General features: G+C 44.4%; 1 protein-coding gene across 9 annotated transcripts in view; it reads left to right on the forward strand.

Moving 5' to 3' along the window:
* The window catches only part of LOC119660390 (dystrophin, isoforms A/C/F/G/H), a 1,277,654-nt gene that overhangs the window by 950,570 nt on the left and 312,976 nt on the right, over nt 1-14,108 (forward strand). For all 9 annotated transcript variants that reach the window (XM_038068919.1, XM_038068914.1, XM_038068920.1 and 6 more), the window contains one exon: nt 10,129-10,279. In XM_038068919.1, coding sequence (XP_037924847.1) covers nt 10,129-10,279 — 151 coding nt within the window. The remainder of the gene's footprint in view (nt 1-10,128; nt 10,280-14,108) is intronic.

Below are 14,108 nucleotides of genomic sequence, written 5' to 3' on the forward strand. Positions count from 1 at the left end.
TTCAGCCACGGATCCCAATTGTCAATGAGCCGCGCAGTCCATCTGCCTCTTGATTCACTTTGTCAGGAGAGTAAGTGTGCGTTGACGTTCTTCTCGTGCTGTAGATAGTTTTGCACTCTTTAGCAAGGAGGGCAACGCGCCATAAAGCAGAATGGACTGCATTGCTCCCATGAGAAAACGTCTTCTGGTAGATACTGGGCCCCCAACATTTGCCATCAGCCGACCCAAGGTTGAGACTCTAGCTGCAGCCCTGCCCGCTGCTGATCTGATTTGCTCGAAGAAGCTCATCTTCCGGTCGGGCATTAAACCAAGATATTTAACCGCTGATTTTGACTCTATAGTCGCCGGATCGGGAATCTCTTTCTGGTGCAGATGATTGCTTGACTTGTTTCCAGTGCAAAGCTGAAGCCATGAGCAATCATCCATCCGCTTAGCATGTCGAGTGTTAGCAGGGTATCGTGGGCAGCCTTCCAGTGATCTTGGCGTGATCTTCATCCTCCCCTGGCCCTTTGGCATCCCATAAAGCGGTCTTTCAGATAATCCTTCAATATCTGGAAGAGATAGCTTGGCATGCGGAATAAGTTTTCTAATTTGCCTAGCATATCTGACCATCGAACGGGATTGAAGTCATTGTTGACATCAAGCGTTATGAGGTCACTATCCGTTCAGATTGGCGGTGGTTTGGCCTTGGCTCGATGAACCGCATCCATGATCTCCATAAAAGCATCCACCGTAGATCTTTTTGCTCTGAATCCGAACTTCGTTGGCGATAAGTCTTCGGCGACGCAGATCGTCTCAGCGAGTCTACTGCTGATGAGCTTTTCGAGCACTTTCCCGGCCGTGACAAGCATACACAATGGTCGGTATGCAGACGGCAGCTCACGGTTTCCTTTTCTTATACTGATCAGCGCGAGTCTCGCCTCCTTCTAGCGACAACGAAAAATGCCCTCCTTCAGGGAAGCGTTGAACACCTTAACCAGCAAGTCTGGCCATTGGGGTTAGACCGGTTCATAAACATCCGCCGGGATATCACAAGGACCTGTCGTCTTTTTGCTTTTCGTGGTGAGAACCGCTTTTTCGAGGTCATTTATTGTGAGAAGGGAGTCATCTTCTTCGCTTCCTGCGCTGTTGGCATCAACCCATACGGGATGTCTGGGGAATAATGTCACTGGTCCTCATTTAACTTGTTGACTAGGTTTTGTCAGCCGCGAGCTTTGCTTTTATTTATCGCACTGCAGAGCCTCTCTTTGCTGATTTATACTTTCCCTTCATAGCGTATGTTTCCTCGCGGGCGGGTAAACGTTGCCTCACACGTCGGAGCTTATATCGCTCCTTCCGTAGGTCAACAACTTCTGGCGTCCGCTAGTACATAGAAAGTTTATCATGGTTATGGTCCCAACGAGGCATGAAAGCCTGACACGCTGCAGTTATCAGGTTCATTTCTGAATTTACGGCAGCGTCAGCTGCAACGTAATCAACCCCCGAAGCGTCCTCCAGCGCGATTCTGCCTGCTCCAAGAGCTTCGACGAACTTCCCGATATTCAAAACGTTCCAAACGCAAGGGGAGCTTCGGGTTTGTGCACGCTGGCAAATAGCGTCAATCACTTGGGACGCAATGTACTGCAGGACTAGCCAGCCGTTCACGGACGTTCCCTGAATTGTGAAGAGTAAGCAAGTCGGAAACTTGAAGCTCGGCACTTACATGCCGGTTTTGTGGAACTTAAGGGGAGTTTGCAGTCAATTTTCAAAATATAATAATAAAATGTTAATAATAGAATTAACTTGAGTAGATGTCGTAACAGAGAGTATTTCGGAGCCTAGATACCATGTTCATGGATCACCACAATGGAGTAATATTATAGTTATAGCACTCAAACAGAAGCTGGTACCGGCCATCCAAACAGGCGACCCAGGTGACACCTTACCATATTGCCATCGACCCGCCACCAAATAAAAGAGTGTGGGGGAAAGATCGTGATTATTTAGGGAATTAGTAGGCGGCTAAGAGGAAAAAAGCACACTGGTGGTTCCGAAAAATGGAGTTAAAATTACGGAAAGGAGGAAGTCCGAGCGCTTAGTGTGATCGCCGGCGACCGAAGCGGAACCTAAGGAAATCGAAAATCGTGGATGGGCCAAGGTCACTCACAGAGAAGCGCAGAAGGAATCGAAGGTGCGAATCTGCCCAGGTCAAAGGTCGAAGTTGACCCTGACCTAGAGGATTTAGGCTGAAATATCACCAAACTTCGAAAGAAATCTAGATTGGGCGAAACTGATTGCTTTTCGTAACCAAGTTAAGAACTTACTTAGGGAGAATGTCACGTTACCGGCCCAAGGAGACAGTCGCACGTTAGGCAAATAACATACGTAATTTCGAGAAGGACATCAGACTAGTCCACAGAAGTACTGAATTAGCAGACTTTCATGGAAATGTGGCTGAACCAATCTATAATACTTAGTCTGGCGGCTCATCGAAAAAGGCTTTCCATGTCACGCAATTCGTCTCTAAGGCATATGACGCGTCCATGTCTAGGATAGAAGAGCCAACTACCAGTATAATAGGGAACTAGCCTACCTTCGATCAATCTGCTTCCGGTTCGGTGGCCTAGAGGGCGGTAGGTACGATCGTTCTGCTATGAGGCGGATGTAGACTGTTAGGGAAGCGCCTATAGAATCGTGATGGGACGATTCAGAGGCCATTCATCTCCGCCGATCACGTGTCCAACTCTTTTATTGAAAATTATCCATATTCACCAGAAAGAGAGGGGCGCCGATACCAGTCAAGGAACGCTGGACGTGACGTCGCAGACGAGCTGTTGGAGATCTGTAGCGGAATAGGTGTCAACAAAGCTCCCGTTCTGGACGAAATACCGAACCGGGCCCTTAGGTTTGCCGTGAAATCTACACCGGTTTGGGCGAAAATTAAATTCATGGAGAGGGTAGTACCAGCAAATATTGCGTGGTAGTAACTCTGGATGTGAAAAATGCATTCAATTCGGTCAATTGGAGCCGCATACAGAAGTTCCTGGCGATGACTGATGTTGCCACCTATCTCGCTGCTATTGGACCCACTACTGTGGAACACCACGTACAATGATGTTCTTAATCTTCTGGAGAGGAGGCTACGACGGTGACCTACACTGACGATATTACATTAGTTGTGGTTCACTCATGCGAAGCAATCTGTGTTGTTATTGGCTGGCTAGCATGGAGTTGGCACTCATGGGGGAATGGACGGAAACGGTCCTCATCATCAAGTGCCGGAAGAGATATTTCGCTCGCATTAGAACTGGAAATCATATCATCACTTCCAATCTGGCCATCGAATACTTGGGACAGATAATAAATGTAAAGCTCAGTTTTGCGCAGCACGTGGAGTATATTAGCGGAAAGGCATCTACCGCTAGTATGGCGGTCAAGAGTGCTGCTGAATGTAGGAGGTCTAGGGCATACTTGCAGGGTAATAATTTCCATCTTTCTATATGCAGTCCCAGTTTGGGGATCCCCAAACTCTAACTCGATCTGCGGAGAACAGCCCTAAGGATGTGTTCTTCCTTCCGGACCGTCTCAGAGGATACGGCGTTCATTATCTCAGGAATGGTCGATTAGCATCATGGCAGATGAGATGACGAACATATATAACATCAAGTCCATCTCTTCCATAACGGAGGAGAAAAAAATCGAAGGGAAGAGATCCATAAGCAGATGGCAACGGCGATGGGACCACTCAAAGAAGGGTCGTTGGACCCCCGTTGTTTTAGTGGGTAAGAACCTCACACAGTCCTGGGCCAGTGCTTTTGTGAAGATTTTCACCTCTTTAAAAAAAGAACAGACAGACGGTAAACCAATTTTCAACAAAACCTTCAAAACGTACGTACCAGGATCTTGCGCTAGATCTATCTGAAGTTGACTCATCTGGAGCTACTCTTTATGGAGAAATCCCTCCACCTCCTTCTTTTTGAGTAGCGAATCTCATGTCTTTGCGATTATTTGGAGTGATTCCCGAGGGTGATGCCGAGCAATATAGCTAGTGCTGTAGCTGATGAACGAGTCACTCTTGGTTTGGTTCTATTTGAACGATCAAACAATCAAATAAATCTATTGAGATTCTGCATTTAATGGTGGAGCGATTTATTGTGGTTGTTATACTATGCATCCTATAGGATTTATGAGCAACAGACTATACATATTCCGCCCTGAGGCCTCTCTTGTTTAAGCAAGGAGACTCAAATGTGCACACAACAGATCAAACTATCTCTCCTTGCAAGATTTTCATCTCTGTTTGATTTAAAGCTTCTACATCATTTTAAATGTTCTTCTTCAATCCAAGAAGGATCTATTTGTACCGTACACATGAAGAATAAACTCCTAGACAGTCATAAAATACAAGGATTACGTCTATCTCACCCTGACCAGTTTGTTGATTCGACCTAGCTTTGTGCATTTAAATTGAACGACAAATGCTTGTTTATCCTGGGACTACAGGAACCATGCGGTCCCAATGGATTCCTGTCTCTAAATGAGTGTTGTTATATGTGTCATTCCAGCGTCCCTTATTTATTCAGGTAACACGTTATATAACTTGGATGAAAGTGGTCCTTTTTTAGTTTTATAGATGTGTACATTACGCTCTAGTCCAGGCATATATGCTCATACAGAATTTGAGCTTCCTTGGAACGTATCTCGTCTTCTCGGAGAATCTCACCACATATTTTGAAGACGTCTCGACAATTGGCTCTCAAACAATATGTAGCTCCTTTTAAGTTCATTTATCCCTTTTGATTTGCTTGCTGCCTTCAGCAGTTGTTAGAAGAGCTGTTTTCGGATTGAATCGTTTGGTGTAGATTGGATTTTTAAATGAGGGCCAAGAAATTTAGAGATAGAAACGTATCATCAGGGAAATTTAACTAGATGTTTATCAGGCTCTTCCATGAAAGGTATATAAGATATTGTGGTTGGCGTGTGGATTGGCTCAATGGGGGTCGTAAATCAAACAACTATTTTTTCTGTAATGGCCTATATATACTAAGGACCGTCGGAGTTGGTTGAAGTCGCTCACGACAGCAGAGCTATTCCAATTAGCTAAAGCTCGGACCCATAGCAGAGGAGCTTACGTTGTCGTGAACGCCCATCGAAGCGGTCCGTAACTTCATCACAGTTAAAGCAGACATGCGAGTGAACACTTCCACTAGGGGATGATCAAGACCCCCGTGATTCTTTTCGTAAATGGTAGGGGAATCCAGTTCTTCGACTCTTTGTCGGTCTTCTCCGATGGCCGCCTAAAAAAATCGACTTTGCCAGCTCGTCTCGCGGTTTGTCATGTGACAAGGTGTCGATCCTAGATAGCAATGTTTCCGCTACGGAGAAGTATTGGGGTAACTGGTGAAGTCAATTGTTCCGTAGCACGCCACTCGCGGCTCGTGATGTTTGCGATATTTACGGCCAGTGGTATCTGTGGGAGGGCAGAGGTTACAAAATTGACACTTCTGTCTGCTTGGCTCGTCACGTACTATTAAGAATGGGGTGATATGTCTCTTCGAATGCATGCTGAGGCATAAACAAGGGACACCCTAAAGTCCATAAAAGAAGAATTTCATGAATTTGAGGATTTTTCCATTGCCCACATTACTGTCTCAACAACTTCCACAAGCTCATAATGGCCTATGCTATCACAACCCCAACACCTGATAATGTACAAAGTGTACACTGCTAAGTGAGACATAGAAGCAGTTAATCTTCGGAGCGAAGACTTTGTCTTGGAATCCTACTACGAAATGAAAATGTATCGTTGAGGACAGCTTAATCCTGTACCTTAGTATGATCCCTATTATCCAAATAAATGTTTCATCTTTTCTACAAAGAAGACAAGATGATAATGAAATCCGCCCAATCTAGTCTTCACTGTTTGAAGTTGGAAAGTTGTTCGGAGGCGAAGCCCTCGTTTCCAACCGAATACTCGCTCGATAGCGAGGAAAACAATTCTCTTCAATACCTCATGGGAATCGGAAAGTGAACATCCTCCCTATAACATCAGAAATGTCAAATAGCGAAAAGGTGGGGCGCGTATTACCTCGTTAAAACCCTCTTTTTCAACCTAGCCGGCACTTTCTGTGTTTCCTGAACTCGACATACAAGAAGGAACATCTTATTTTACATTTTCCTTCCGAGTATGGATTCAAATAGCTAGCGAAATGAAAAGTGTTGGAAGAGCCAGGCATAGTACCAGACTCATGTTTAAGGGAAACTACCAGCTAAAGCAAACCTCGCTGCGTCACACCCAGCAGTAGGACTATTCATTGTAGTTGCCCGCACCTCATGGCCCAGGAGCCCACTTGTCATGGTACAGCTACCCTGTCATCTCCCTGTTTATCGTCTTAAGAATGCCTTGAGTGTTACCTGCTAAGTCCGGAGGCACTTGGTACTTTTCCGCTCTTTTGCAAAAGAAAGAGGTCCGACAGGTATCATCCACCTCACGGGCGACCTTGCTTTCCGGATTATTCACAGGTAAGATTGAGAATACACATGTCTCCTGGTAGGTCAGGTAATAGTTAACCTCAAGAGTCAACCTGATGAGATACGCGGTCCATATAACCCTTGATTCTGTTTGCCAGCATTTCTACTATGCACTGAGAGTGTGAGTTCTCATTTCAGAAGCGACGACTACCCAACTTCCCTCTAATTTTCTGAGGTATATCGACCTCTCCTCTGCAATAAGCACAGCAATTGGAATAACTCCCGATATCACAATTACTGCCGACTCTGAGGCGGTACGATAGGCGAAAGCAACTCCCAAAGCAGTTCGCCATTGTTCTTATTAGACACTTGTAGTACATCACTTCATTGAGGTCACCAGCTCATATAGGAAGAAGGATGGAGTGAATCGCACTTATTAACAAACGACGTCTGCTGTATAAAGGGCCTCTGGCATGGGCCATCAGCTGGTTGATCGGTTTTATTGCAGCCTCGTCTGCGATGTACTCGAACAAGCTTATTTCCGTGCTTGCTATGATGCAACAATATATCACGGCCATTTCAACATGTTGGTTTCCTCCAGGGCTAGACAGAATCCATACCCGGTTATATTTTGGCCCGCTCCTCATGGCTACGACCTTTAGCTATCGAAAAAGAACTACGATTAGTTTTTGAAACATGCGCACGCTCCTGGACATTGGTATCGAGGGTCCGCCGAACGCTCGCTTTCTCCAATTTGAGCGTGAATTCCAACGATATCCTGTGTACTTTTGTTTCTGACGGCTACCCCAAAACGGTTTTTGACAGACTTCTGACTGCAAGATTAATTTCCGATAATGAAGGGAAGCATGCTTTCTATGAACAATTACACGCAGTTCAGGAGAAGCCTTCTATAGGTGACATTGTGATCATGATTTGAACGCAAAGGGGGGCTTTGACAATATCTTGGTTATGTGGTGGGGAAGCACGGTCTTGATGACCCTAACGATAATGGAGGTTGGTTGATTTCTGTTGTTCCACCTCTTCGTTATTGGTTGCATATTGTTCGACTACAGAGTCTGCCATGAAGTCAGTTGGGTTTCAACGGACCGATGTCTTACAAAGAATTGACCACATATATGATGTAGCTGTCGCACGATAGTAGGAAGGCTAATAGAATGGCAGATACACCGAAAAACCGGTCTGAGGATATCGATGATCATTCAGCAATCACCAAAAATACTTTTTTCTAGGGCGCTATGCCGGTTGTCAGCCACGACCCTAAAGGGAGTAATCGGAATTATGAAAGCGGATCGATAAACGGAGCGGGCTGAAGACTCGGTTGAACGCTGGTGGTGGGTGTGACACGCTTGAACTCCGATATCGAGCGAAATTTTGGGCAGTTCTGCGTAATGTGGGCCGTGATAAAACAGAATTTGCGCTGGTGAGGGAAGCCGAACATGCCATAGTGTATATCGTATCACGAAAGAACTTGCATATGGTCCCAAATGTTCCGTCCTGTAAAGAACGTCAACGGTCGGCTACTCATGCACAATGACGAAAAACTGAAGAGATAGAAAGAACACTTCACCATGGTTCTTAACCGTTTAGCATCCGGTGATGTTCCTCCTCCTACATGTGGATGAAATGGTAAGTCACCATGATGTGCAGATATGAACTCTTCCTCATTTCGGCCAACAATGCACTCAAATTGAGCAAAGAAGCTGGGCCTCACGGTCTACCCGCACAGTGGTTTCTAGACGACGTGGAAGCGTTCAGTGGATTATGACATCCATGACATCCTTCCTTAGACTACCTAGATGACACATGACCGCTCTGTCATCATGGGCCTTGGCAATGAAGCCAAGGTTCTCTGTCTGATGGGTTATGGTGCGCTCCCGATCTACATTAACGAGCAGAATATTGAAAGCGTTGATCAATTTATATATCTATTCAGCGTTGTTTTCTGCCGATGATGGCACCGAACTAGACGTTGCCCGTCGCATTAACAGCGCTAGATTCATTTTCAGTTCAATTTCAACTTGTGATGGGGGGGGGGGGGGGAGTGGCACATGGAATGTGACCCTCATTGTAAATCGAAGGATCCAAAATTTCGTCAGTGCCTAGCGAAGTATTGCCGGTGTATGCTGGCCTGACACTTGGTCGGCGCACAGGCTTGATACTCGCACGCCATTTGATCGGAATGCAAAAGGGACAGTGGATAGGTTACACATTAAAGGGGACAACAATTGCTCTGTGGGCTACGCCATGCAGTAGAATCCACTCTCCTACGATGGCCGACGCTATGGAGAAGGGGTGCGGACGTTTAGGGAAGCCACAGCGCGTTTGAGACAATCGCGAATGACGGCACGTAGGTGTGGTTGACGCACTATAGCCCACCAAGGGGTAAATGGAAACCACATATGTTAGTATCCACGGAAGGTAGCTTGGCAAATGGCAACAAGTTTCTAGCGCCTTGAACATGCCCCACTACCTTGCGAAGTAGAAGGCGTTTCTTACATTTAGCGTCACAAGAAGTATCACTCGCCGACTGCTAGCTACTGTATACCTCAGCAAGTTACATCATTTGGACCACTTCCTCAATCGCATCAATTGTGGATTTACCCGGCTTAAAAGCAAAATAATAAAACAAGTCTGTCACCGCACGTATTTCGTCAATGAATCTTGGCTTAATAAACTTCTCAAGCAGGTTGACCCACGTCCTCAACATATTTTGACGATGGCACCTCGAGGTCGCCTTGACTTTGCTTATCAATATGAGCCTCGTAACCTTCCATCGAGAGGGGAAAACACCCGCTGCCAAACATCCGCTGGATGCAATACCATTCGGTCTCGGTACTTTTTTGCTTTTCATGAACAAAACCGCCTATCCCAGTTCGTTTACAGTGAAGAGAGACCATTCTTGCGCTTCCGGGCGAAGACGTAGAATCCAAAATTTAAAAACTAAAATAAGGTTCAGTTCGACGGTATCAAACGAAGGTTTGGCTCCGAACTTAACAGCTAGTTGTGGAAGTCGACCAAAAGGTTCGCCCATATTGTACAACTGAAGTTCCCCGTCGATATGCGCTTGTGCATGCTAGTCAGAATTAGAAATATGATGTTGTCCTTTTGGTTTACAATCGCCCTTCTTCTTTCTAACTTTAGAAGACTCACATAGAAGAGGAACATCCTCCACTTTTATGGTCGGAGGATAGCTAGGAAAAATGGCAGCCCCAAAGGCTGCGTCTCCTTAAGATCTGAGACAGGAGAAACTGCGGTCAATTTCGCCATCTTTTTAGGTAATTGGGATAGCTCTGCCCCTCTTGATAGACTTTGGCTCCGAGGGTTGGTTTTTGGCCATCGCTCAATCACACAATCACCGTTTTTTACTCTCACAATGCCGAGTATTCATCTCTATCTCAAGTGGTTCCTATTTTTTCCCTGAAGTAGATCGCGACCTACACATTTCCTGTTCGTCTCAAATTCCAACTAATTTTCTTAAGATGTAACTGTGTTTGCCTTTGATCCGTTCTCGAATATAAATTGAATTAAAATTCTCTGGAAAGCTCATGTCGTCGCATCCCCTTGGAGACGTACACTTAATTGAAAATCCTATTTTTTTTGTCCTTTCCAATATCCGCTTTCTCATTTTTTTCTAATTTCCTTTTTTCTTCTTTACAGAAATCGATTGGAATCGAATGCTGAACACTGGAATGCATTGCTACTGTCCTTGCGGGAACTCACCGAATGGGTGATACGAAAGGACACCGAATTATCTTCGCTTGGATTAGGTCCAGTTCGTGGTGATGCGGCGAGTTTGCAAAAGCAGTTGGTAAGTTGTTTGTTGGTTTTTCTTTCAATAAGCGGGTGGGGGTAGTCCGAAAGGATTTGTGTATTTTTCTATTTGGGAGTCGTTTTTCCAATAAAGGGTCGGTCATAGAGATGCGAATTTCAAGAAAGAGTACTAGAAATGCGAATCGTGTATCTCATGCTCTATCAAAAGTGTATTGAAATGAAAACTAAAACTGGATCCTCAGAAGATACACGTTTAATAATATCAAAGGATATTTTTCATTAAACATTCTGCTTCATATTCCGCATCATATTTCTTTCTCGTTACTGCAAATTGCATCTACTCTGATCATCATAAAGGTCGGCATCGGGTTTCTCTTCCAGGATATTTATTGGATTTTGTGCCAGAGTACCAAGTGATCCTTCACTGCAGGAGCTTTTACTGAAACCTAATACACTCTTAAATGGACGCTAATTATCGGAAATTTTACATTCAGAAACTTTCAAGGATGCTAATATGAATAGAACCCAAACAGTCCCATCCTGGAGTCTTCCTCGACGAGTCTAACAGTTTTTAATTAATCGAATTAGGTCAGTTTTTTATTCGCTCCGGTCCATCTACTCTCACTCCTTTGCACTCCGTTTCTGTCTCCATTATTCTTTTTATCTCACATTCCCCGTCACTACACGCATTTAAATCGGATTTTCCGATAGCAATTAGAAGTAAAACTTTTAGGCTGTGGCTTGCAGTTGAGGCTTAGTTCTTTCTCTTATTAGCTACTAGAAGCTTTCCCAGGATTTTCAAACATCTCAGAATGCCCAGTCTAGGAGATGTGTTGGTATGTAAGTATTAGTGGGCATGGGTGCTGTTCTTGACCTCAGCCCATTAAAGACTTGTTTATTGCTCTAAAGCATTTCCTTCTCTTGTTCGGCGAACATTCTAATTACTCCTTGTGAATTCTAACATAGTCTACGAGAAAGCTCGGCTGAAGGATAAGAAAATTGTGTAAAAGTTGCAGGGGCACGAGTAGCTTCCTAGGCAAAGCAAACGTAGCGGAAGCAAACCATTTGTGTCAAGTGAATGGGATTGGTGGAGTGTTGGAGTTGGAAATTTGTCCTAGTTTCGGGTAAATTAATTAGCGATTGCAGCTAATAAATATTCGGTAGGACTTGTTGATGGTATGTTATGGTATTAAGGATTAGGAAGACTTGATGTTGACGAAAGAAAGTGGAAAAGTATATCGAGGTCTGGTTTTTGGTAAATCATTTCAAAGGGCTTTGTTATAGACTTGCCTTATTTGAGGACCTCAGCTGGGAGGACAACTGCCTTTCTAATGAGCGGTTAAGTATGCCTTATATGAGTACCTGGCACTTATTAGCACCTAAGTGAAATCAATCAAAAATGGAAAAAAAGCTGAGTAAGTAAGTACCCTTGGTACTTGGTTAGTGTGAGGTAGAGGAACATGAAACTTCACATGCCTTAGCAAAAGAGTGTACTGCTCTCCTCCCCTTTCCTTTGTACTCCTTATTCTTCTCCTCTCGAAATCGATTCTCGATTACGGAATGCTGGAATGGTAGAAAAACCACCGGCGCGAGTCTTTGGTACCGAAGTATCTGAGGCTACAATCCAGTAACTATAATTCTTCAGTCTATGGGCATCCTCAGCGCAAGTTTTAACATAAGCAAATTTGGTACTGTGGTATGAACTCCGTAGAGGAGGCAGCGTAAAGCTCGCGGGCCCCATCTGTACCGCCTGGAAGTGGATCCTGATTTGGCCCCTACAGGCAGTTAAGTATTTTTTTAACTTAACGCTTTTAACGCTTTTTTTTAACCCTGTATGCGAATTAGTCGACACGATTCCTAATTGTCATCCAAGAAGGTCATGTTAAATGGTAGTTTTCTTGTGATGCAAACCCAGAGCATTTATGTTTGCCGGAAAAAGTCGTTTTCTAGCGAAAACTGGCATGCTGGAAGAGTTAGAGGCAGTTTGAGTCGATCACACTCGTTCCTAAATATAATGTCTTGTCGACCAATTAATTCATCTATCCACGAAGTTCGTCGGGATGCTGGATAATATTTACCTTGACTGAGGTCTTGCAGTGAAGGATGGATATGCTGAAGGTTATCAGTCTTAAAACAACCGGTTCCGGTCTTAAGAAAACCGGTGATATACGAATGTCAGTCAAATATAAGCCGGAATTTGGCTATCAAGCAGGAAGCATAGGAAGTTCAGAATGCTTTGAATTTTTTCCGTGAAATCTGTCTGGGTTTCCCTCTTTCACTTCCAGCGGTGAGTGAACAACAGGTCCTTACTTCGGGGGGTGCAATTTGGACCTGAAACTCTCTCCAAAACCGGCTTGTACAAGTAGCGTAAAAGCTTCTCTGGAGGATGCGAAATGGTGGAAAATAAGCGCCACGATCGGCGTTCTCGAACTTCCATCACAGACAAGATCAGATCAAAGACATTCTTTTAGTAGATTTCACTCACGAATATTAACTGCTGGTCAAAACTAAAGCTGATCTTCGAAGCAAAAGATGGAACTTTCTAATCGGATTCGTCATCCTCCTTCAATGAAGATTGAGTGTAGCTTTCAGCATGCCATTGATAAGCTTGGTAAAGACATTCGAAAAGAGATGATTCGAAAGTTGTTGAAATCACTAAAATCTTTCTCTTCAGGGGATCAGTATAGTATCAGTCCATTCCCCCTTCCTTGGCTTTAATTTAAGCCAGGTTCGGTTAAGCATTTTGAGAAGAATAGTTTTTGCAGGAGGGTTCATTATTCTGTCCGCTCGTGGTCCTGATTGATATAGACGTTAACGAGGCCTAGCGGGTCAGTTGCGCCTATCCATCCTATTCCATCGTTCCCGGATCCACCAGGTTTGCTTCACCTTCCACCTTGAATTTCCCAACAACTCTAGACACCTCTTGTACTGTTCTGCGCAATACTATTCTAGGGCGACCAACTCATCGGCAACTCTGGGAAAGTGGCTTCCCTTATATGGCATAGTATAGCAATGCATTCATCACCCTTTCATAAAGTCTGACCCGTCTGTTTGACTTCCGCCCAATAATCAACACATCAACTGCAAACTAGCCCGAACGTCGACTTTGATCATTATTCGAGATTTTATCGGGCCAGATTTCATCGACGGCAGACCGGAGACAGGTGGTAACGAAGGGTTAAGGTTTTCGAGTAACAATGATGGTCCTTTTCCCATATAACATCAGAGGGAAGATTAGTGCGCAACACCTTCAACATGATGTTGGTCTTCCTATATCTGCATTTCCAAAGTTTAGAAAAAACCGCAGAGGGGATCTAGTACTGCTAATGTGTCGAGCGGCATCCAGTTGGGTTCCAACATCGGCAGAAACGATGCTTCCTACATATAAAAATTGTTAATCACTTCGATGCGCTACCTATTAATACAGATAGGACAAGCGCGATGACCCGTTAAACTAAGAATCTTGGTTTTGTTGGTTTTATCTTCATTCTATGATAACTCTGGTTACCTCTCTTTTCAAATCTGGAGCCATTGGGTCAAGGTTCATGACCTGGTAAGAGTGTAAACAGATATTATCACTGTAGTCGAGAGAGAGAACGTCACCGATAATAAGAAGAAATAATATCGATGACATGGTGAAACCCTATGGACTTCACTTTGGACCCCGAATTCTTCTGAGATTCTAACTCGGCACGGCAAGGGATGTTTTGCACCCTTATGTGTCGCTCTTGTAGTAGGTATTAATTTTTCCGGAATATCGCACCTGCGGAGAGCATTCCAGATACACTCTCTCCTCACACTATCGGAAGCTTTTCCGAAAGCAATGACGGAACGGAGATCTAAACTTCACGTCCTGCTCCAAAATG

This window comes from Hermetia illucens, chromosome 6 (genome assembly GCF_905115235.1).
Source record: "Hermetia illucens chromosome 6, iHerIll2.2.curated.20191125, whole genome shotgun sequence".
Taxonomy (NCBI): domain Eukaryota; kingdom Metazoa; phylum Arthropoda; class Insecta; order Diptera; family Stratiomyidae; genus Hermetia; species Hermetia illucens.